General features: G+C 43.6%; 3 protein-coding genes across 3 annotated transcripts; 2 read left to right on the forward strand and 1 right to left on the reverse strand.

Moving 5' to 3' along the window:
* The first annotated feature begins 7,412 nt into the window (after nt 1-7,412).
* LOC134482728 (GTP-binding protein 4-like) lies at nt 7,413-9,852 on the forward strand. Its single transcript, XM_063276956.1, has 3 exons — nt 7,413-7,615; nt 7,937-8,047; nt 9,460-9,852. The coding sequence occupies exons 1-3, from the start codon at nt 7,493-7,495 to the stop codon at nt 9,733-9,735; spliced, it is 510 nt and encodes a 169-aa protein (XP_063133026.1). The 5' UTR covers nt 7,413-7,492; the 3' UTR covers nt 9,736-9,852.
* A 1,893-nt stretch (nt 9,853-11,745) lies between these two features.
* LOC134482729 (GTP-binding protein 4-like) lies at nt 11,746-17,651 on the forward strand. The gene is made up of 3 exons (XM_063276957.1): nt 11,746-11,969; nt 15,114-15,263; nt 16,415-17,651. Exons 1-3 carry the CDS (start codon nt 11,859-11,861, stop codon nt 16,565-16,567), a joined length of 414 nt encoding a protein of 137 aa, XP_063133027.1. The 5' UTR covers nt 11,746-11,858; the 3' UTR covers nt 16,568-17,651.
* A 2,765-nt stretch (nt 17,652-20,416) lies between these two features.
* LOC134482631 (isopentenyl-diphosphate delta-isomerase 2-like) lies at nt 20,417-23,030 on the reverse strand. The gene is made up of 4 exons (XM_063276835.1): nt 22,889-23,030; nt 22,039-22,131; nt 21,489-21,619; nt 20,417-20,734 (listed from the first exon to the last, which is right to left on the reverse strand). Exons 1-4 carry the CDS (start codon nt 23,028-23,030, stop codon nt 20,417-20,419), a joined length of 684 nt encoding a protein of 227 aa, XP_063132905.1.
* Between the last annotated feature and the right edge of the window lie 1,694 nt (nt 23,031-24,724).

Consider the following 24,724-nt stretch of genomic DNA (forward strand, 5'->3'; position numbering starts at 1 on the left):
ATTAAGAGCACTTGCTGGTCTTGCAGAAGACCCTAGTTCGTTTCTCAGTACTCATATGTGGTGGTTCTCAACCACCTGCAACCCAACTCCAGGAGGTCTAATGTTCTCTTCTTATCTCTACAGGTATATATGTACACACACACACACACACACACACACACACACACACACACACACACACAAAGTGGTAATTTATGGTTTCTTTGGAAACTCAGTTATGTCATATGATGTTTTGTTGGGGAAGATAGGTGAAAGGATATTTTGCTGAAGCAAACACACGAGAGGACATACGATGTTTAGAAAGAATAGAAATATGACCCCACAGCCAGTGGGAGGAGTCTCTGGCATTGGTTCACCTTACATCTTGTTGCTGATCTTTGCTTGTCATGACTTTGTAGAGAGAAACTCACCAAAGTACTTTTCATGATATTGTGGAGGCTGCTTGCTGCTTGCTGCTTCCATGGACTCAGATGGACTGGTGAGGTCTTGAAGAACTTTGGACAAAATCCAAGCCTACATGCATGCATACAAACAAACAACATGCAGGCAAAGCACTCATACACATAAAATAAAATAGGAAAAAAATTTTAAAGTCTAAATTTTCTATGTCAGGTCACCGTATATATAGAACATAGTTTCCTATTTATAAGGTGACCTGAAGTACTAACTTGTCCTTCCTTTGCAAAACAAAGGAAGAAAAAGTGAAGAGCTAAGTACTTCTTGTTTTGAGGCAGGGTCTCTCTCCTTACACACTAGTTTCCGGCCAAGTCTCCTGCCTGTGCTCCTGTGTCACCCTGGGAAATCTGAGATTACAGCTGTGCATCACTACATCCAAGGGCTGAAGTCAGCTCACCAGACTTGTATGGCTTTTGTCTGCAGAACCATCTCCCAGTCCCTAGGCATCATCCTCTTTAAAAGTGAACGAGTAGTTTGCACTGGTTGGCTCACCTTTGCATTCATTCCCCTGCCCGGCCTTGAATGCTTTCCAAGGCAAAAACCACCATTGGCTTTTTTGTGGCTGGATCAGAAAGATCCGATGGCAGTGTGGTTCAGCAGACACCATTTGAACATGAAGCAGAATGGTTGAAATATTCCCAGAAGGGAAGTATTTGGCATTCATATTTAACAGAAAATAGATGCTTCTTGGGGTTGGAGAGATGGGTCAGCAGTTAAGAGCTCTGGCAGCTCTTCTAGGGGACCTGGGTTCAAGTCCCAGCAACTACATGACAACTCACAACTGTCTGTAACTCCAGTTCCAGGGAATTTAACATGCTCGCACAGACATACATGCTGGAAAAACACCAATGCAAATAAATCATAAACTTCATTAAAACTTTGAGGTTTTTTTTTCTTTTATGTAATTTAACCATCATTTCTCCAGTGTGAACTTTGTAGATATCAAACTGTTGTAAAGGTTGAAGGGCTTCAATAGAGTGGCAAAAGGCAAATAAGAAACAAGGTTTTGACCTGAAGGGACTGACCGGATAAACAGTTCTCTGCACCCGAATCCCATGGGAGGGAAAGCTAAACCTTCAGAGAGGCAGACATGCCTGGGAAACCAGAAGAGTCTACACTCGGCCCACATCTCTGACTCCAGAGGAAAACACCAAATGCCATCTGGAACCCTGGTGCACGGAAGCTCCCGGAAAGGGAGGCAAAGATCTTCCTGAATGCCTCCGCCTCGGAGAGCTCATAAGCAACACCCCACGAGCAAACTTGAGCCTTGGCACCACAGGTAAGACAAACCTTCCAGCTCCAAGCGACCTGCCTGGTGAACTCAAGACACAGGGCCACAGGAACAGCTGAAGACCTGTAGATAGGAAAAACTACACGCCCCAAAGCAGAACACTCTGTCCCCATAACTGGCTGAAAGAAAACAGTAAAACAGGTCTACAGCACTCCTGACACACAGGCTTACAGGACAGTCTAGCCACTGTCAGAAATAGCAGAACAAAGTAACACTAGAGATAATCTGATGGCGAGAGGCAAGCGCAGGAACCCAAGCAACAGAAACCAAGACTACATGGCATCATCCGAGCACAATTCTCCCACCAAAGCCAACACAGAATATCTAAACACACCAGAAAAGCAAGATCTAGATTCAAAATCACACTTCATCATGATGCTGGAGGACTTCAAGAAAGACATGAAGAACTCCCTTACAGAAACACAGGAAAACATAAATAAACAAGTAGAACTCTACAGACAGGAATCACAAAAATCCCTGAAAGAATTCCAAGAAAATATAAATAAACAAGTAGAAGCTTATGGAGAGGAATCACAAAAATCCCTGAAAGAATTCCAGGAAAAAATAATCAAAGAATTGAAGGAATTAAAAATGGAAATAGAAGCAATCAAGAAAGAACACATGGAAACAACCCTGGATGTAGAAAACCAAAGGAAGAGACAAGGAGCCATAGATACAAGCATCACCAACAGAATACAAGAGATAGAAGAGAGAATCTCAGGAGCAGAATATTCCATAGAAATCATCGACTCAACAGTCAAAGATAATGTAAAGCAGAAAAAGCTACTGGTCCAAAACATACAGGAAATCCAGGACTCAATGAGAAGATCAAACCTAAGGATAATAGGTATAGAAGAGAGTGAAGACTCCCAGCTCAAAGGACCAGTAAATATCTTCAACAAAATCATAGAAGAAAACTTCCCTAACCTAAAAAAAGAGATACCCATAGGCATTCAAGAAGCCTACAGAACTCCAAATAGATTGGACCAGAAAAGAAACACCTCCCAACACATAATAGTCAAAACTCAAAATGCACAAAATAAAGAAAGAATATTAAAAGCAGTAAGGGATAAAGGTCAAGTAACATATAAAGGCAGACCTATCAGAATCACACCAGACTTTTCGCCAGAGACTATGAAAGCCAGAAGATCCTGGACAGATGTCATACAGACCCTAAGAAAACACAAATGCCAGCCCAGGTTACTGTATCCTGCAAAATTCTCAATTAACATAGATGGAGAAATCAAGATATTCCATGACGAAAACATATTTACGCAATATCTTTCTACAAATCCAGCGCTACAAAGGATAATAAATGGTAAAGCCCAACATAAGGAGCCGGATTTAGATCGCTCCTGAGAGACACAGCCAGAATACAGCAAATACAGAGGCGAATGCCAGCAGCAAACCACTGAACTGAGAACAGGACTCCCGTTGAAGGAATCAGAGAAAGAACTGGAAGAGCTTAAAGGGGCTTGAGACCCCATATGAACAACAATGCCAAGCAACCAGAGCTTCCAGGGACTAAGCCACTACCTAAAGACTATACATGGACTGACTCTGAACTCTGACCTCATAAGTAGCAGTGAATATCCTAGTACGATCATCAGTGGAAGGGGAAGCCCTGGGTCCTGCTAAGACTGAACCCCCATTGAATGTGACTGTTGGGGGGAGGGCAGCAATGGGGGGAGGATGGGGAGGGGAACACCCATAAAGAAGGGGAAGGGGAGGGGTTAGGGGGATGTTGGCCTGGAAACCGGGAAAGGAAATAACACTCGAAATGTAAATAAGAAATACTCAATTTAATAAAGACAAAAAAAGTTAAAAAAAATGATGAAGTAGCCAAGTCTTTAGGAGGTGGGAGAGTTTGTCAGTTTTGATAGCCATGTGAAGAAAAGGCTCATTTCTCCCAGGGCCAATGTCTCTTCAGTGGACTCTGCAGGGTTTCCTTAGATGCCTGCATCTGTTCTTTTGAGACAGGCAGGGTCTCTCTAGTCAGGGTGACCTTAGCTCACTCACTGTAGTCACTCTAGTTTTACACTCATGGCAGTTACAGATGAGAGCCACCATACCAGCTCCTGTATTGGGTTTTTGTCTTATTAAAAAATAAGTACTTTTTTCCCTTGTTCCTTTGGTTATTATGGGCAGTTTTCAATGTTGCATTTTACACACTAGTTTTGTTAGAACTGTTTTGGATGTAGGAGAGTGACTCTGGGACAGCCAAGACACTTTGGAGTGAGTGTACTTCGGTTAATGAAGCCTGGTTGTTAGGTTGTAGATACTCCAGGGATTTTGGATCATCCTTTGGAGGATCAGAACACCATTGAGATGCAGGCCATCACAGCCCTGGCCCAGCCCCGAGCTGCAGTTCTGTATGTGATGGATTTGTCTGAGCAGTGTGGACATGGGTTGAAGGAGCAATTAGAACTCTTCCAGAATATCAGACCCCTGTTTATCAACAAGGTAAGTGTGCTAACTAATGCTTAGTTTACGTAGTAGCCCCTTCTCACTCATAGGTAATGGGTTCCAAGACCACTGGAGCCGTTCTATGTTCCTTGACCATAGATGTTAGTGATGTGACAACTTACATAAACCTGGTTGCCTGGTAGCACAGACAGTAGTAAGCCAGACAAAGGGATGATCTGTGTCCTGGTGGGAATGCAGCACTAAGACAAGACTTCATTGCACTGCTTAGGATGGAGCACATTTTATTTACAAGTTGTTTATTTATAGAACTTTCCACTTGGTGTTTTATAGCAGTAATTGATTTCAGCTTGGGTCAGGGAAATAGCAGAAAGCAAGGGCGTGGACAAGGAGAGGGACTACATGACTCTATACATGGTTTTATACATGGTTCTATACATGATTCTATACATTCTTCTATACATGATTCTATACATGATTCTATACATGCTTCTATACATTCTTCTATACATTCTATAAATGATTCTATACATTCTATACATTATTCTATACATTATTCTATACATGATTCTATACATGATTCTGTACATGATTCTATACATGATTCTATACATTCTTCTATACATGATTCTGTACATGATTCTATACATGATTCTATACATGATTCTATACATGATTCTATACATTATTCTATACATGATTCTATGGTGTGAAAGTAGTGACTTCTTTCTTCCTTGCTAGCCTCTTATTGTTGTAGCAAACAAATGTGATGTGAAGAGAATAGCTGAACTTTCTGAAGAAGATCAGGTAAGTCACTGATACATTAATTATGTATACTTTATTTTAAAGTAGCTGTGAGTCCTTTGACTGTCCTTTAGAAAGATTTTTAGTGCTCCCAGAACAGGTTTCTATTCGAGAACTAAGATGATCCTCAGTGGTTTAGTGGCAGGACATTAAAGCTGGAGTGTAGGTTCCTGACTCCTGCTCTGTGTCCAGTCTGTAGGAACGCCTGTGTTCTGGGGTTGCTACACTAAACCATTGGGAAATGTGCTTCCCTAGAAAAGGACTGCTTTTAAATTGGTACCCAAGGGGAAGCCAGGTACCTCAAGTCATGTGTACTTTTATCTTTTCCAGGCCTTAGGCTATGAAATGTTCTAGGGAAGTATTTCCCACAAGTTTCTCTTTAGAACGAGTGTAAATATGGCTTACTTTATTACATAGTGGAATCTGTAGCTAAGTAAGTTTGCAAGTGAGTAAGGGAGAACACCTTCTAAGTTCAGTGTCTGCCAGCATTATCCATGAGGTAGGCTGCATTGGTAGTCAAAAATTTTCAAACAGTTTAATCCTTTTAGTAGACAGTTTTCAGGATAAATGCTTTGAGAGACAGGTACTTGAACAGTGCTCTCACTGCCATCCTGAGTATAAGTTCCCTTCATGTTTACCTGTAGCTTGTCAGAAATTAATACCCTAGGGCTCATAGACTCCTCGTCCAACCCCCTGGGGTATGGAGCAGTATGAGTTTGCACAGGTGACAAGTGCACACTGAAAGTGCTGTCTGGATATATCTTTATATCTTTTGTCATGTTTAAACCAAGGTGGATGGTTCCTGAGTGGAAGGGACTTCTGTCCATGGGAAGCATTAGTTTGTCCTAAGTTGTCTTCTTAGGGCAGAACACAGCAAGTTTGGGGTTTTTTTTCGACTACTTACTTATTTAAAGACAGGACTAATGTAGGTTAGGATGGCCTTGAACTCTTTATCCTCCCGTCTGCTCATTCCAGCTGGCAGGATCGTATATTCTTTAAATTACTAATTACCTAACTGATGTCAGAGAATCAGTTTATTTTGAAAAGCAGAGAAACAAAAACTCTTTATATCTTATAAATAATCTTAATTTGTCAGTCCATATGGCATTGAAGAGAGGAGGAGGCGGGAAGGGAGTGGGCAGAGCCTGGGAGACTTACAAGTGAAACAAACTGGTCAGGTGCTCAGGCTTTGGGGTCAGCTCAGGTCCAGCTTCACTACTCAGCAATGTGGTAGGAAAGGGAGTCACCCTGTGGAGCCCCACATGTCTGGCTAGTGAAGGTACTGCCTGGATAATTGGTCACTGGCCAGCTGTTAGTAGAGAGCTGACATCACTGTAGGTTATCTTTCTGGTCTCTGATTCTCTCTAGTGAAAACAGTGCCTACCCAGCAGTCGTTGGTGTTACAGGAATTGGGAAGTGGATGCTGTAGAAATGTACAGCTTGCTTAGCACTTGCACTATAGAGCCTGTCCTTCAACATTGGTGTGTTGTCACATGGTAGTAACAGTCAACAGTTATCACATGACTGGGGACTCAGTGACTGCCTTACACCCCGGGTCACAGTGACTGCCTTACACCCTGGGTCACAGTGACTGTTTTACACCCCGGGTCATTCTTTGTTAAGTGACAGGATTTGTGCTCAGAGACCCTAGCTTTCGCTGAAATCATGCTCTACACCCTTGATAATAGAAGTTGACCTTGTTCATGGGAACTTTTAGTGTCTATTAGAAGTTGGTCCCCCGTCTCTAAGCTAGAGAGAGGTTTGTAGTTGTAAACATTTGAGAAGAGCATATTGCGTCCCTTCTTTAGAGTCTTAGTGATTCACAAAATGAAACAGCAAATATTTTTGTATTTTCTGAAGAATTCTCTTGGGCTATTATAGCAGAAACTTTAAAATAAGGAATAGCATTGAAAACGTCTTTTGAAAAGTTGGTCCTGTCTTCATGAGGAACTGTGCTTCAGAAATCCCAGCAGGGAGACTGAGGCAGAAGCTAGCTTGTATTACATGGTGTATGTGTTCTAGGCCAGCCTGAACTACGAATCCAGGGTCTGCCTTCTTAAAACAAAACAATAAAAGTTGGTCATCCTCTTCTTTTGCATTTTTCCTCCTGAGAAATTGCATCTTGAGTTTGTGGATATAGGTCAGTGGGAGCTTGCTTGTAGCTGAGTTTAACCCCTAGTGCTGGGAGTTGGGGAGTAGGGGAAATCTTACAGAGTATTCCACAGAGCTTCTGACTTTGATCCAGTTTGATTCTGTGGGGGTTTGTTTGTTTGTTTAATTTTTGAGGCAACATTTTTCTCTGTAGCTTTGACTGTTGTAGAGCCTCACTTTAAACCAGGCTGGCCTTGAACTCAGAGATCCACCTGGCTCTGCTGTTCCACTTATGTATTTATTTATTTATTTATTTTTAATTATATAAGATTGTTGTAGAAATTAACTTAAAACTGTTCTTAGAGTTAAAAACAAATCATAGTTGTTGAGCAAATAGTGTTTGCAACTTCCATTCACAAAACATTAATGCATGTTGCCCTTCTTTTCTTTGTATTCCAGAAAATATTTCTAGACTTGCAGGCTGAAGGATTTCCTGTCATCGAGACCAGCACCCTGACTGAGGAAGGTGTCATTCAAGTTAAAACAGAGGTTGGTGCTTTCTTAACTCGGGGCTAGTGTTTTTGTCTGAGATAGGTCAGTTGTGGGAAACTGTTTGCATTTTGGGAATTACTAACACTGGAAATAATTTAGGTTGGGTTTTTGTTTTTGTGTTTGTTTTTGTTTTCCTTGAATAGGATTAGTTGTTTAAATTCTTAGGGGAACCTAGTTACCTGCTGAAAGAAAATATGTAGGAAGTTCCATACTGGGTTGTGAACCTGTGGATGAGTGGAGGACTTGATTCTTCCTTGCAGTGTGAGGCTGGGGACTGGCCTCAATGGCTTTGTGACTCTTGTTTTTCTACTTTCTTAGGCTTGTGATAGGCTTTTGGCTCACCGAGTAGAAATGAAAATGAAAGGAAATAAAGTGAATGAGGTTCTGAACAGATTGCACTTAGCTGTGCCCAACAAGAGAGATGACAAGGTAAGGCAAGGCTGCCCTTCTTCGCAGGCTTCAGTTTGTGTTGCTGTGCTGGGCCGGTGGCCGCTTGGCACGTCCTCTTCCTGGTGTACACAGAGTCACACGTGGGTTTCACTTTTTCGTTCCTGGTGAAGTCACACGTGCCTGTGGGAGGGATGAAGTAAAGAAGAGTTCTGTGCACCTACTTCTCCCTGTCACAGTCTGTGTTGTAACTTGTTGTTTGTCCCTTAGAAGTAGCTTGGGTGCAATTGTCACACATCCCCATCCCCCCTGTTTTTTAAATTGTCAGTGGAAGCATATTTTTGTGTTTTTCTGCCATTATAAGCAGTCTACATCTTTATAGATGTGTTCCTACAAATAAATCTGTATTTTAGGATAGAAGTTCCTAAAAGTTGTTTTCTTTACCACTTTTTTCCTTGCCTGCTTTGTAAATATGTACACAGTGTGCATTCCTGGTGTCTGTGGGGGTCCAGAGACAGCATCAGATCCCCTGAAGTCATAGTTAGCGGTGAGCCGCTTGAGTCCTGAGTCCTGTGAACTGAACTAGGTCCTCCACAGGAACAACCTGCAGATTTTCTTAACTGCTGAACTGTCTCTCCAGCCCCTCTTTATTTTATTGTTGTTTTTAAACACCTCAAAAACCTGCACATTTTCATTACATTAGCATTAGTGCTCTTTCGTAGTTATTAGATTGTGGGTTCTAGAGAACTGACAACATTATTTCTAAAATACTTTAGTGTCATTTTTCTCTGTATTTTCGTATTTTTGTTTCTGTTTGCTTTCATTTTTCTTCTGAATAGAGTTTTATGTGTGCTCAATTTAGTTTTTCCTGAGGGAGGTGTGGTTTACTACTTGTTTCATGGGGTGGTCATTGTTCTCAACTAATTAATGAATTTAATTCTGTTGAATTGTAAACATACTTAGGTTTATGTCTGTTTCTCATTCTACTGTTTTCCTGTATGTTTTTCTTATATGTTTCATGATAATTTTTTAAAAAGATTTATTTATCTATTATATATAAGTATACCGTAGCTGTCTTCAGATACACCAGAAGAGGGCTTCGGATCTCCTTACAGATGGTTGTGAGCCACCATGTGGTTGCTGGGAATTGAACTCATGACCTCTGGAAGGGCAGTTGGGTCCTCTTAACCGCTGAGCCATCTCTCCAGCCCTTACGATAATTTTTGTTTTTGTTTTTTTTCCAAATGAACTATAGAATCAATTTTGGTGGTTGTCTGGTCTCTTTTACCTACTCTGGCCCCAAACCTCACTCCCCAGAATGCACTTTCTTTTAATTGGTGTGGGTTGTTTTGTGTTTCCCTTGTAGACTGTCTTTTTGTGTGTGTGTTTGGTTCCTTTAAGTTTCTTTCATACTTGGGAAGGCATTTCACATACTTTAAACAATGTCTTCTTAGGAGAGACCCCCTTTCATCCCAGAAGGAGTGGTAGCTCGTCGGAAGAGAATGGAGATCGCAGAACCCAAGAAGAAGAGGGTCGGTTACTGGACCTCTTTGTCTGAGTTTCTTATGAACAGGGACAGAGGGCCTGCCTGTGCACCAGAAAAAGTGATGCTGGGTGGTGGTCTTAGCCATGTGAAGCCTCCTTGGTGCAGGAAATGCAAATTGAGTGTGCCCAGGGTTTGGCCCTGTAAGATTCAGGGACACAGTGGTGAATCCTTAGCATATGCTTGACTGGAGCTTTTCAGTTGATGTCATAGTTCAGTGAACAAAGTCCATGAGACACGTAGTCCTCAGGTGGGCAAAACAGCCCTCCTGATAGACATAGATGTGCAAAAGGTCAGAGGCTGCTTCATCGGGAAGGAGGCTGCAAAGCATCTGGGGACATAAAGCTAAGACAAACTTTTGGGGCTTTCTTTTCAGGAACGAGATCCTGAAAATGGGAGATGATTATATTTTGGATCTTCAGAGTAAGTAAGGTGTTTTGGAATGTCAGTTGTATGAAAAGTGTTTCAGAAAAGAAAGGAACTCAGTGAGTGAAAGTCTTCCAGAGAGTTTATTGGTTTATAAACTTTTACTTATTTTCTTTTTTTTAAAAAATATTTATTTATTATATATGAGTCCACTCAAGATGTCCTCACACACACACAGAAGAGGTCATCAGATCCCATTACAGATGGCTGTGAGCTACCATGTGGTTGCTGGGAATTGAACTCAGGACTTCTGTAAGAGTAGTCAGTTCTCTTAACCACCAAGCCATCCCTCCAGCCCCCAAGATTTTACTTTTTTGAAGATTAGAACTTGCAGACTTACAGAGATGTGTATAAATAATGTCCTGTTGTTTCAGATGAAAGGATTCTTTTTTTGTAGTATTTGGAAGTCGGACACACGGGTCAGTATTCTTGTTAGTAGTAAGTTAAGGGTGTTGAACACAGCTGTTTTGTTAGGCTGTAAAGTGGTTTTACTTATAAAGGGATTATCCAGAGTAGTCATCTTGATGACACAGTACTTGAAGATTTGAGAAACTACCATAAACATAACTCCTTTTTCCTTTCAATATTAGAATACTGGGACTTAATGAATTCATCTGAGAAGTATGATAAGATACCAGAGATTTGGGAAGGCCACAATGTTGCTGATTATATCGATCCTGCTATCATGAAGTTCTGCAATGCTTTTTGAATTACTTGCCCCACTTTGACATTTAGAAGAACTTCACCAACTTTTACTCCTTCCTTGTTCTCCTTTTGTTAAATGCCCTCAGAGATCCTTTCACCCTGTTTTTGCTCTCTTGGAGACATCACTTCTCAATTCAAAGGACATTAATTATTCTTTTTCTGTGTGGTCCTGGTGGCGCCCAGCCTTCCCTACCGAGCTGCAGTGGCCCCATCATTTTGCTTGTGTTGATGTCCAGTGTGGAGATCCATCCTGTCCCTGGCTCCGTCCTCTCTCTGGAACATCTTCTGAGTCTTCTCAGACATCCTCCTGCAGTCTTTTGCCAGTTTAGCAAGTGACAGCAAATTAACAAGAAAATTCAGTCCATGGGGTGTGAGCTCTGATTTACAGATTTCTCTGTCTCACTGACCTTTTTATGTTTGGTTCCTTCTAATCTGGAAGGGGGGATTAACCTCAGTGCCTTTCTTAGACACATTCCCACAGAGAGCTGGCCCACCGCTGACCTCTCTCCTGCCGGGCACCTATCCCTTGCTTGCTTTTTCATAGCGCGTCAATGTTTACACGATTATCTTCTCATTTATCTATATTTCTGTGTGCGTGCGTGTGAGTGTGCATGTTTGTGTTCGTGTGCATGTGCGTGTTTGTGTGCGTTGCTGGGGCGTGAACCCAGGATCTTGTGCTTGTGAGCTTTGTCACCTCGCTGCATCCCCAACCTCTGTGCATTTAAAGTTTCACTTTGTCACCAGTGCAGTTGTGCTTAGTATGGTATTTGAGAGGATGAATGGGGGTTTGTACAGATTTATTTTGTGTATCTGCAGTGGACACTAGGGAATGAGGGAAGGGGTCCCTATGTTTTTTATCTTTAAAGATGAAATGCAATTGGCAGAAAACAGTGCATACGTTGGTCATGCTGTCTCTTTGGCCTTCGTAAATCCTCTTTTCCATGAGATTAACTGTACACGTGGGCCCCGGTTGTGACGAGACCACACAGCGTTCTCATACCTTCAGGTATCTGAGGACACATGATTCCTGTAAATATGTCGCTGCACTTACCTCCCTGCAGGGTTTCCTTGTTAACTTCATGATTCTTTTTAAAGAAATTAGAAGAGTTGGAAAAGGAAGAAGAGCTCAGAACAGCTGCTGGGGAGTATGACAGCGACTCTGAGAGTGAAGACGAGGAAATGGTGGAAATCCGACAGCTGGCAAAACAAATTAGAGAGAAGAAGTTGAAAATTCTACAGTCCAAAGAAAAGAACACACAGGGACCCCGGATGCCCCGGACTGCTAAGAAGGTTAGTGTGGAGCCCCGCAGAGCCAAGTCCAGGCTTGCATGCTGGATCCTGTGTAATCCGCCATGAGAGCCCGGCTTCGCTGCCTGGGATGTCAGGTGCGGCACACCCCGGCGTTCGCAGGGTCCTGCTCTGGGCTGCAGCTTCTCTCCATGCATTGCAGCTCCAGGTGCATCCCTGCTGCAGACTGAGTCATTGCTGCCATGATGTGAGTTAAACCGAAACCTGATGACGGCTGAGGATGTTAGGTAGTTGTTAAAGAGGGTCTCAGGTAGTCCGGGCTTGAACCTGCAGCCAAGGAGTTCCTTCCCGACTCCTGCTCCACAGGTGCCAGGAGTACAGCCGTGTGCCACTGTGCATTTTCGTGACCTAGTTTTCTATTGATTGAGACTCCTAAATCCACAAGGCAGCTCGCCAGCCCCTGATGTTGCTGAGCATAGGAGCATCGCTCTCCAGGTGTGAATGGACCCTGAGCACCACTTGGCTTTGTGTCGGGATGTCATTGTCTTTACTTCTGTTCTCCTTGGAACTACCTCTGTGTCCATAGCCTTCCTGAAAGCTGAGGTCAGGGAGTGAGTGGCAGGTTCCCAAAAGGGATAGATACTGGGCAGTTAAAGTATAATGGAGGTGGGGGGTTGGAGGTGGGGGGTTGGCGTTGTAGATTCCACAATGGACGCTCCTGGTTTGAAAATACTGTTTTCATGTGCTTGGGCGGCCACTAATATTCACAGACGTGTTGTTTCTCCTGGTGCTTAGTTGTCTGTGAGAAGAGAGTCTGGTTCCCGAGTCTGTCTTCCCTCAGCTGTAGTGCCTTCTCTAGCCCATGCAGCCATTCTCTCACCCCGAGAACATAGCAGTCTTGCCATGACTTCTGTGTAGCAAATGCACTGTTTGTTTTTGTGGGGTTTAGCTGAACTGTCCAGAAACTGAAGTTATCCCAACTGGCAACAAGCATTGACAGTAGGTAATAGTCACTGTACAGCTATACTCTGAAGACCCAGAGCAGGAACAAACTCAGTCTCTCCTGCTGTATGCTGACACGTGGATCCTTTATTTGACTCCGGCTGGGTGGGAGAAATCTCCACCATCAAGCCATCAATCAGTCCTGCACCGACTCTGCTGGGTATCCCTCAGTTAATTCACATCTCACACTGTCTCCCTGCCTGAAGGGAGCATCAAGACAGTGAGGCTGAGAGTTTCCTTGCACCAGGCTAGCCCCACTTGCAGGTTATGGGGCAGGGCCTCTAGAGCTCAACTCTCTAATTACAGAGTGTGGTTCCCCTGATCCTGTCTTTGAGTTTGCATAATTTACTAGAGTACCTCACAATTGGGAAAACATTCCCTTTTGTTGATTACATTTGCCAGTTCATCGTAAAGTGTATTTTAAAATTTAAGAGATGAAGGCAGTGAAGTGCTGAATGAGGGCAATCTGAAGGGACCTTCAGTCCTGGGCCATGTGACCCCTCTTAGCACATGGCTGGGTGTTTCTCATTTTCCTGTATGCTAGGCATTTAGAGTCACTTCAAACTCTGTTCTTTTAGGTTTTTATTAAAGCTTTTTGCATAAACATACTTGGATCCTGGACTGTAAAAGTGTGATGGGCAAGCTTCTAAACTAATGCTAACAGACTATGTCTGTCCGCCCAGCCTCTTTAGGCCTTTCTGTGCTACATACCTGTGCGCCTCTGAAACAGGGTCTTGAGTTTGCTGCCACAGGGTAATCATAGGTGGCCTGCTCCCGTACAGAAAGGCGGGGGAAGGGGAAGGGACATTTTTTTCCCCTTCGGAGCTGGGGACCGAACCCAGGGCCTTGCGCTTGCTAGGCAAGCGCTCTACCGCTGAGCTAAATCCCCAACCTGGGAAGGTACCTTTTTAAGGTCTGTCGTCTGCCTTGGAGAAGAGATTATAATATTACATGTAATGGTGTAATACTATAGCCTGTCCTTCCATAGAGACGTAGTTGGTGCAGCTTTCTATTTCTTAGGAAGAAAATGGAGCATGTGTAAAGGGGGCAGAAGATGAGAGAAACCGAGAGACAGACAGACTGACTGACTGACTCTTGTGTATGACCTGAAGTCCATAGTTAAAAAGACTCAACTTTACCCCAGGTAGCCTCTGGAACCAGGGACTAAAGGCCAGATGCTCTAGTCCTTTCTGTTCCAGTCCTGAGGAAAGGATGAGGGCTGCGGGCTGGCATCCAGTAACCGAGAGCAGAGCACGTGTCTGCCACTTCTCTGTCCAGCACAGCTTCACCTGTTTTTTTCCTCTCTCTCTTTCTCTCTCTCTCTCTCTCTCTCTCTCTCTCTCTCTCTCTCTCTCTCTCTCTCTCCCCTTTTCTTTTAAAATTAAATTTCAACAGACATCTTACTTAGAACAAGTTATCTTCCCTCCCTTCCCCACCTTCTCAGGTTCAACAGGCAGATTTAGAGAATGAGATGCGTAGTCTTGGCGTGGACATGGATGATAAAGACAATGTAAGTCTGGAGGGGCAGTGTGGTTTCAGATGATCCGTGCTTTTGTTGTTTTGAGACGTTCATTGTCTTGCTGTGTCGCCCAGCCAGCCTTCAATCTCAGTCTTTCCCTGCCTCTAGTTCTCCAGTGCTGGTGGCAGGCATGTGCTGCCAAACCCTTCCCACAGTCAGGTTGCTTAACAATGCGGGTACCTTCCGAGAAATCTGTCACTAGGTGATCTGCTAATGTAAATGTCATGGCATGCACATGATATACGTAATGTAGCTGATGCATATGCCTACTGCCTCAGCTGTTTGGAGTGGGAGGTTAAAACCTCAGCATACATCATGTGAACTGTGGACCAAAGCCATTGCCATTACTGCTTGTGATTGATGTTATCCAGTAAAGAACATTAGTGCACAGGATGTGCAAGAGCTGCGGCCTAAGAGCACCATCTTACTCACCACCAGCATGGGTGCTGAGCTGGACATTCCTGAAGCCTTGTCAGGAGACACAGGAGAGCATAGCACTGCGTCTGACCCTTAACCCCTGGCTTCAGACCAGAGCCCGAGAGTAAGCTGCAGTAGGTCTTCCAGAGTCTTTCACTTGCGAGTGATATTGTCTTTAAGAGCTCGTCTGTTTTCTCTTCTTGTTGGACTAATTTCGATTGTTACCAAGAGCACTGTTTGTTTTCCAGGCCCACTATGCAGTCCAGGCCAGAAGATCTCGGAGTGTCACCAGGAAAAGAAAACGAGAAGAGTCTGTTCCTCCCTCTTCCATAGCCCGCAGTCGCAGTCGGAGTTGCTCTAAAACGCCACGTGATGTTTCTGGTCTTCGGGATGTCAAGGTTTGTTTCGTTGATCTGGGATAAAAGAAAATAAGAACCTTCAGGGGTGTTCATAGAACCTCCAGCAAGCACCAGCCATTACTTGAGGAGGGTTGTGATTAAGAGATTAGCTGTTCATCCTATCTTCTATTTGTAGCATCCTTTGGAGAGGAACTTGGACCAGAAGCAGTTGGATCCCCTGGATAGGTGTTCTGGCAAACCATTCTGAACCCCTTGACCTGGAGGATAGACAGACATGGCCTCATAAAGGATGGATAGTCTAGGCTTAGGTCCCAACTGTTTGCAAAATACTAGGAAGAGGCCCCATTTCCAGTGAGGAAGTAGGCTGGGAAAACTTGGTTCATTTTCCTCATTAGGGGAATTGTTATCTCTTCAAGGTGGTAGCTTGTCACTATGGTGTAATTTGTAATGTCTTTTTCAAAGGTGCAATAGTTGCTTAAAATCTCACTGAAATTTCTTTTTGAGAAAAAACTTTTCTTTTAGTATTTTGAAAATTCAAATATAAGAGAAAGCCTATGTAAACTAGCAGGTTCTCTAATAGAAGGCTGAAGTTTTCATTTCAGATGTCATTTCTATCTGGAAGTCTAGGAAGTGAGTGTTGAGTTGAGGTAGTGTTTTACTATGACTCCTAAGCGGCCTGAGAGTCCAGACTGCTCCATGTTCACCCGGGAGTAAGATTACACTATTGGTCTATGGGTTTCAATACTGGCATTGACATAAGTCAGAAGGTTCAGACCCTGGAAGTCTGAACAGATGCTCTTATAGTCTACTAATGGTAGAAAGGTCCAAGGCTTCCTCACGTAGTCACTGAGCTCAGATGCTCTTGTAGTCTATTGACTGTAGAAAGGTCCAAGGCTTCCTCATGTAGTCACTGAGCTCAGATGCTCTTATAGTCTACTAACGGTAGAACCGTCCAAGGCTTCCTCAGGTAGACACCGAGCTCAGATTCTCTTATAGTCTATAACTGTAGAAAGGTTCAAGGCTTCCTCACGTAGTCATTGAGCTCCTGCAGATAGTGTGGTGGTCTGAGAACCCGGTGACTGAGACAACTGGGTCTTGATGGTTCCTTCTGACTTTGGTAAAATGGTTCCCAGGTAATTACAATGCAGGACAGAAATGTGGTTTTCATTGTTGTGTGTTCTCCTGTGTAGATGGTGAAGAAAGCCAAGACCATGATGAAGAAAGCCCAGAAGAAGATGAATCGCTTGGGGAAGAAGGGGGAAGCAGATAGGCATGTGTTTGATATGAAGCCCAAGCACCTACTCTCTGGGAAGAGGAAAGCTGGTAAAAAGGACAGGAGATAATGTCCTCTTCAGTCGGAGTAGTTTAACTAGACCCGTGATTATTTCTGAGTGTGTGATGGTGTGTTTTATAGAATTTGGGATCAACATCTGTTAACCAAAGAAACGATGGAAATGACTTTTAAATGCTTGTTGCTGTGCTGAAAACTGGTAAAGCCGAGTAAGCGTGTGGTGCCGTGGCCCTGCGCAGTCAGATGTTACCTGCAGAGCGCTCTGTACTGGATGACGCGCTTCTTTCACAGCCAAGGGACTCATTTTGCAGAAAAGATGTATTGGTGTAAGGAGGCTGCTTTGGTGGGGGAAAACTTTTGTAGTAGATCTTTTGACACCCAAAATACCTATTTTTGTTAAGAAAGTATTCCTGCTGGGAGGTCTTACATTTAGCGTGTATCAGAACTTAAACTACAGTCTTAAATTATTTTCTGCATCTGTAGTACAATGTATCATTGTAACTTCAAACATTTTATCCAAAGTAAACATCCAGCAAAAACATAGTTTTGATTATTTACATTTAGTTTGCTTTAATTGCAAGTCTCTTGATAGCCAAAAGGAACGGGCAGGGAATAGGACTTTGCTTAGAGCAAAAATAGTTTTTTAAAGGGAATAAGTGCCTGGATATGTCTTCTTTCACTAACAACAGCTGGATTAAGATTGGTGTCCTAGAAAGTAAAGAAACATTGATGAGAGGGATCCCAGTGTGGCTGGAACTGCAGCCCTGTCCACAGATCAGAAGACAGCCTTCCCACTGTCAGCGCTTCCTGTCAGTGTGACCGCTTCTGACCTGTATCGGAAACCAGTGATGTATACATGTATTATATTCTCTATCCTAAATCATATGGACTCTTTGAGACTTTTTTAAAAAATAGTTTTATTTGTCTTGGATATGTCATGTATTTGCATTTCAAGTGTTATCCCCTGTCTCCCCTCTTCCATCCCCCTCCCCAGCTTCTATGAGGGTGCTCCCACTCCCACCCACCCACTCCAACCTCAACACCCGAGACTTCTTATATTGGCTTTAGTTGTCTGATGACATTTGATGTCTTGATCTATTTTTTTATGTGTAGATGATTAAAGTCTATAATCATTAGTATGACTAATACCTTGATTAAATCATAGAATTATTCATCTAACAGTAGAAGATCTAGACAAAGTTTTTTTTTTCCTTAATAGAACTTGTATTTACTTAAATTTCAGAGGCGTTAGTGAGAAAGGGTAGAGGGTGCTGTTCAAAACAAAACAATTAAGCAAATACAGGAGCAGAATGTTCGAGGTCTTGAGCTTCACTGTGTTAGGAATCTGTCCTCATTGCTGTTAGAAAGAACTGGCTGTGAATGCTGGTGTTTGGTAGGTAGGCACTGGGCTACCTCTCTGCCTACCATGCCCTTTAGCAGTGCTGGTTACTAATAGAAGAAGCTGGAATGTGGTGGGGATTCAGCCGCTCCTCCTCTAGAGAGACACTAAATAGTCTTTAAATGTTAGAGGACTCATTCTGATTGTAAGCATATACTACAAAGACTACAAAGACTAAAGACAGCACTGCAGTACTGTCATAAAGACAACCATGCAGATGGTTGGAACAGAGTAGAGTAATAGCAGAAATCATTATCCTAAACAATGGACCAGAACAAACAGTGGGCAAAGGACTGTTTCTCCAGCAGCCACTGTGGGAAATGTATGGTTAAAGTCAGGCTCTACCTTACACCACATTAGAACATACATGTTTAAAAGCCTAAGGAGGAGAAGGACCTGCAGAACTCCAAAGCTTTAAAGAAAAGGGTAAAACCATCAGAACAATTGACAATTTCTTGGCTATGGCACCAGAGTAAAGGAAAGGTGAAAGTACATAAGCAGGACGCCCTCGGGATTCTTGGTATCGGAGGAGACAGCCTGCGGGATGGGAGAGGAGGTCTGCAGGTGGCAGGAGTATGAGTAATCCATGGTTTGTAAAGCTCAACAGAGACCAACTCAATATTGCAAGGGTCTTGAATATGTATTTCTCCAACCGAGATAGTCAGGTGTCCAGATAGCCACAGGCAGACATCTTCAGGGATGCTTTCACCTAAACATTGGGGAAATAGGAATGAGCGTGAAACCACTGCTGCACACCCACCAAGCTGACCAGGTCAAACAACAGCCAAGAAGGGGGTAAGCATGGGAAACCCAGGTAATTCTTCCCTTGTAGTATGTCCCTCAGGTGCTTGGTAGAGTGCTTTGCTAACATGAAACATTCCTGGATAGACAGTCAACACACAGGTGGAAACCTTACCATGCCTTGCTCCTTATCCTGCTTGCTGCTAAGGTGATCCCTCCTTGTTTGAGAAAAATAACTGACTGTATTTTCAAAAGCTATCTCACTCATTTTTAATTTTTTTCTAAAGATATCAGTCATCTTGTTTGTAACAATGATAGTTTAATTTCATGTTTATTCTGTTCCTGGGGTTCAATACATAAAACGAAAAATGTTTATAACCAGAAAATGTTCACTGGATCAAAGTTTTCCCTAGATCTGTCTGTGATAATATCAATAATACAGTGATCTGAAGTTAGGGTCTATTTCCAACAAGGTAAAAGTTACTGTTCACAGTGGGGAGGGCGTGATGCCTATTCTTGGTTGTCAACCTGACTATGGGGATTAACTAAAACCCCAAAATGGCGAGCACAACTGTGAGGGATTTTTGCTTAATTTGAAGCTTAGATTCTTCCTGGGCATTCCAGCAGGGAAAATCTACTGAGTCTAAATGTTGCAGCACGACAGGAGAGATGGGAGAAAAGACATCCTGGGGTTTCGGTGTTAGAATTTGTTCCCTCCAAGTCAGCCTGTTGAACTCTGAATTCATTATAGGAATAATGACTCCTACTCAAGGAAGAATTAGGCAACATCCACTGGATGTTTTTAATTTTCAAGACAGTTGCCCAAGCTTGGTGTAGTGGCAAATGCCTTTAATCCAGCACCTGGGAGGCAGAAGTAGAGGGATCTCTGAGTGGAATGCTAGCCTGGTCTACAGTGAGTTCTAAGACAGCCAGAACTTATAGTGAGACCCTGTCTTTGAAAAAAGAAAAGAAACATACCCAGTACTATGGGGAACAGGGAGTTTTTTGATGACTGAATCTTCTAGCACAATTCTCATAGTAAAGATTATGTGTTTCCATCATTATTGGTAAGTATATTCACAATAACATTTGACCAGGCAAATTTATTCGTTGATCTATACTGTCGAACATTAAGCTGCTTGCTTTTTGGCCGTTATTTAACATGTAGAAGACAGGCTTAATGTTTTGTACTGGGGGTCAGCAGTGGCCTAGGTAAAAATTCAACAGGAAGTACTTGATTAAGCTCATCAGCTCCACAAAGAGTCCTTGTGAAATCTGTGAACCCGGTGAAAACCAACAAAGCTCTTATGTAATCCTCACGCACCACATGCTGCCTACAGAGAGAGCCCTGATCAGGTGAGCCTATGTAACACAAGGGACGGTGGTGACACCACAGGGAGGTTTTAGGAGAAAAGAGATATTTTTCCATAGATGATACAGAAATATTCTGAGCTGGAGAGAAAGAGGAAGCAATTAAATGAAATGAAGAGCTTGAATTTTATTTAGTGCAAGCAATTAAAGGAAATTAGAACTCAAGGTTCTGTCATACATGCCAGTTTTACCCATGGGTTATTAAAGAACTTTGTTTTTGAGACATTTTATAATTTTATGCACACGAGGTTTTGCCTTGATCTGTATGTATACCACATAGTTCATTCCAGGTACCCACAGAGGTCATAAGAGTGAACAGGAGCAAGTACTCTTAGCTGCTGTCATTTCCCACACCCAATCCCTGCTTCAACCATTACTTTTCTATACCCCTCAAAGTCCATATATCTTGTCAGGCTCCACAAATGGGGACACATCCTCTAAATAAGGCCACCAAGGCAACAGGAAGTCTTCTACCATGCTTCTGAACCATCGGGTGATCTTCTCTGCCCCACGGGCCTCCCTGTCCAGTAGCCCCTGCACATCCTCCTGGCTCATATAGCTGTAGCTTCTCACTTCCCTGGGATCTGGGTTCAGCGTAAGGTCCTTCCTCACCAACAGAAGATAGCCAATCTCATGGTCTCCCCAGACGGCATCTGACTGACACTTTTGGTATTTTCGGGTCATGAAGGTTATGTCCTTTATGGAAATCTGTTAAAGTTGTTACAGTATTAATAACAGAGAAAATGGGCATTAGATAGAAAACAGCTCATTTCTTTCCTCATTCCTTTCCAGAATGCCATACAAGCACTTAAGCTTCAAGCAGATGGTAGGCAAATCACAATGAGGAGAGCACCGAACTTGGGTTTCATTTCCTGGTCACTATGGCTTCCTTGTTCACTTACAGTGAAGACCATGTATACAGGACATAAGGCTAAACACAGTTATGTAGTGTAGGACATACAGTTACGGGAAAGATTTCTTTTAGAAAATGCAAATAAAAGCACTGGAGGGCTGGTGATGGTAGTACACGCCTTTAATCCCAGTACTAAGGCAAGGCAAGCAGATCATTGTGAGATCCAGGTTAGCCTAGTTTACAAAGCAAGAACCAGGACAGCCAGGCTTACCTACACACACAGACACACACACACACTCACACACACACACACACACACAAGCACACACACATACACACACACACACACACACACACACACACACACACACACACACACACACACACACACACAAGCACACACACATACACCCTGTAAAAAAAGTTGGGCACTTCATAGGAATGCTGTTTCCTACGGGAGACAGAAGCCATGTTAGCCCAGCAGCCACTCCCTAAGTTACCATTTTATGGATGAAACTTGACAACACTGGCATGTGACCTTCTATGTATCAAACAGATCCCTGAGCACATGAAAAAGTTCATTGAGCCCCATGCTGAGTAAGTGTGTACCTGGTCCTGGGGGATGCCCAGTTCAGCCTGCAGACGTCTCAGGGCCGCCCTCCTCACTCCCACGGCATCCTCCTCTTCCAGCTCCTCAGGCACATATAAAGGGTGACTAGAACAGGAATCTGTAAAATGTCCTGGGGCAGCATACAGCATGCTGCTTTAGAGAGAACACTATTGAATAGGAGCAATTTCCTTCCTGGTCATAGTGTAGAGAGTGGGTTCACCTTGGACTTTTATCAGTATCAGCTCTTCTATATGCAAATAGTAGATTATAAAATCTCAAAACTTGATTCGAGTTGCAAAATGCTTATAATTTAATGTCCTTGTATCGAGTGCGAGTGGGACTGTCTTTCTGTCTCTCTGTCTCTCTGTCTCTCTCTCTCTCTCTCTCTCTCTCTCTCTCTCTCACACACACACACACACACACACACACACACACACGGGGTTGTGAGGGAAGAGTGCTCAGATGTGTTCTCTCACTAGTCATTCCTGTGAGGTTCCCAAACCCTAAGTTAGACTCAAGTGCTCCCTGGGGTTGAGCTGGGTGGCTCACCAGGAAAAGTGTACTTGGCATCTGCTCTCTGCTGAACCAAGAGCTGGTTTTGTGTGTTGAAGAGGACCACACTGAAGCCTCGGTGTAGCAGACCTGCAAAGTGACCATGTGCGAGTTAGGGTCATGCTGGAGTCAGCATGGAGTCTGCATATCCATCTCTTTCTCAGTCTCATGCAACTCAGGATGATGGCACCAGGAGTGGCTGGTGATTCTTGCTGGGATAGAACCTATGCCAGTCGACTGCATTTGGTGACTCACACAGTAAGTCTGCAAGTGAGTACTGCAGTTTTCCTCCACTTGTAAACAAAACCTAGAGAGCCAAGAAGTAAAGTAAGCCTTGCAAGGCAGGCTGAGCCCCACTGTGTGAATCTAAAGCTATAACTTGAAAGTATGTCCTAGCTGCTTTGGTCACACTGTGCAGGCATATGGATGACCGAGTGGCACACAGACTCACTGCTTATGCCTGGAAGTTGGGACACATGAGGCACCTAGAGGGCTCACAGTGGGGTGTCTCCCACCACCCCCTTTTCCTGAGACACATATAGACCTCACAGGCCTGCCTATGGAGAAGAGGCTGGCCTTGAACTCAGAGAGATAACTTGTCTCTGCTTCTCTACTGGGACTAAAGATGTACAGCGCCACCCCCAGCTTGTCTACAATTTCTGACTTTCCCAATCCCTTCGAGGCAGCAGTCACAGTCTGCATCACCCAGTGCACTGATGGAAGTGTTAGCCTTATCAAGTTAGCAGCAGCCGCAGCAGCACCCGCTGGACAGCTGCCTCCTGACCCTGCATGGCTCAGAGTGGCCCATGGCACCAGGCCTGCACATGGCACCCTCCTTTCCACTCACCCTTGTTGATGTTTTCCATCAGGTGGCAGTTCCTCTTGGTGTCGGCCCCAATGATCTGGTCCTGCTTGTCAATGACAATGAGGATCTCCTCCAGGCGTTTTATCTGGAGTTCATTCAGGTGGGTTTTGCTTGCCTGGAACATACCTGTGAACACCAACGGCCTCTTGTGTAAACAGAAAGCATAAGGGGAGAGAGGTGTGTGAGCCCCTCCAATGTCAGCGCCGGAAGCATGCGCAGATATGGAAGTGTAAGGAGAAGGATGAGGCTTTAGTGATCAGACAGTGAGCTACACGGGCAACTGAGAGTGCTCATGGTCTGAATTTTATTTCTCCATGATGATTAAATCGCTGTGTAGAGAGAGCAGTGTCCTCAAATGAAGCTAACTGTGGGCAAGGGACACTCCTGCACGAATGCCACCAAAGAACGTCTCTACTGTTAGCCATCATTGTCGCTGTCTGGGTCTTCCTTTAATATGTGATATTTTTATCTTTATTAACTTAAGTATTTCTTATTTACATTTTGATTATTATTCCCCTTCCCTGTTTCCAGAGCAACATGCCCCTATCCCCTCCCCCTCCCCTTCTATATGGGCTTCCCCTCCCCACCCTCCCCCCATTACCGCCCTCCCCCAAACAATCACATTCACTGTGGGTTCAGCCTTCGCAGGACCCAGGGCTTCCCCTTCCACTGGTGCTCTTACTAGGATATTCATTGCTACCTATGAGGTCAGAGTCCAGGGTCAGTCCATGCATAGTCCTTAGGTAGTGGCTTAGTCCCTGGAAGCTCTGGTTGCTTGGCATTGTTGTACATATGGGGTCTTGAGCCCCTTCAAGCTCTTCCAGACCTTCTCTGATTCCTTCAATGGGGGTCCCAATCTCAGTTCAGTGGATTACTGCTGGCATTCGCCTCTGTATTTGCTGTATTCTGGGTGTGTCTCTCAGGAGCGATCTACATCCGATTCCTGTCGGTCTGCACTTCTTTGTTTCATCCATCTTATCTAATTGGGTGGGTGTATATGTATGGGCCACATGTGGGGCAGGCTCTGAATGGGTGTTCCTTCTGTTTCTGTTTTAATCTTTGCCTCTCTATTCCCTGCCAAGGGTATTCTTGTTCCCCTTTTAGAGAAGGAGTAAAGCATTTGCATTTTGGTCATCCTTCTTGAGTTTCATGTGTTCTATGCATGTAGGGTAATTCAAGCATTTGGGCTAATAGCCACTTATCAATGAGTGTATACTATGTGTGTTTTTCTGTGATTGGGTTACCTCACTTAGGATGATATTTTCCAGTTCCATCCATTAGCCTATGAATTTCAAAAGTCATTGTTATTGATAACTGAGTAGTATTCCATTGTTTAGATGTACCACATTTTCTGTATCCATTCTTCTGTTGAAGGGCATCTGGATTCTTTCCAGCTTCTGGCTATTATAAATAAGGCTGCTATGAACATAGTGGAGCACGTGTCTTTGTTATATGTTGGGGCATCTTTTGGGTATATGCCCAAGAGAGGTATAGCTGGGTCCTCAGGTAGTTCAATGTCCAATTTTCTGAGGAACCTCCAGACTGATTTCCAGAATGGTTGTACCAGTTTGCAGTCCCAGCAGCAATGGAGGAGTGTTCCTCTTTCTCTGCATCCTCGCCAGCATCTGCTGTCACCTGAGTTTTTGATCTTAGCCATTCTCACTGGTGTGAGGTGAAATCTCAGGGTTGTTTTGATTTGCATTTCCCTTATGACTAAAGATGTTGAACATTTCTTTAGGTGTTTCTCAGCCTTTTGGCATTCCTCAGCTGTGAATTCTTTGTTTAGCTCTGAACCCCACTTTTTAATAGGGTCATTTG

Source organism: Rattus norvegicus, chromosome 17 (genome assembly GCF_036323735.1).
Source record: "Rattus norvegicus strain BN/NHsdMcwi chromosome 17, GRCr8, whole genome shotgun sequence".
Lineage (NCBI taxonomy): Eukaryota > Metazoa > Chordata > Mammalia > Rodentia > Muridae > Rattus > Rattus norvegicus.

Excerpts from the sequence above, each read along its gene's own strand:
- LOC134482631 (XM_063276835.1), bottom strand. The coding sequence starts at position 23,030 with ATGTTCCAGGCAAGCAAAACCCACCTGAATGAACTCCAGATAAAACGC. Across the intron at positions 22,132-22,888 it reads GATGGAAAACATCAACAAGG|GTCTGCTACACCGAGGCTTC; the intron begins GTGAGTGGAAAG and ends GTCACTTTGCAG. Across the intron at positions 21,620-22,038 it reads TGCCAAGTACACTTTTCCTG|GACATTTTACAGATTCCTGT; the intron begins GTGAGCCACCCA and ends ATGCTGCCCCAG.
- LOC134482729 (XM_063276957.1), top strand. The coding sequence starts at position 11,859 with ATGGTGGAAATCCGACAGCTGGCAAAACAAATTAGAGAGAAGAAGTTG. Across the intron at positions 11,970-15,113 it reads TGCCCCGGACTGCTAAGAAG|GCCCACTATGCAGTCCAGGC; the intron begins GTTAGTGTGGAG and ends TTTGTTTTCCAG. Across the intron at positions 15,264-16,414 it reads CTGGTCTTCGGGATGTCAAG|ATGGTGAAGAAAGCCAAGAC; the intron begins GTTTGTTTCGTT and ends TCTCCTGTGTAG.
- LOC134482728 (XM_063276956.1), top strand. The coding sequence starts at position 7,493 with ATGCATGTTGCCCTTCTTTTCTTTGTATTCCAGAAAATATTTCTAGAC. Across the intron at positions 7,616-7,936 it reads TCATTCAAGTTAAAACAGAG|GCTTGTGATAGGCTTTTGGC; the intron begins GTTGGTGCTTTC and ends CTACTTTCTTAG. Across the intron at positions 8,048-9,459 it reads CCAACAAGAGAGATGACAAG|GAGAGACCCCCTTTCATCCC; the intron begins GTAAGGCAAGGC and ends ATGTCTTCTTAG.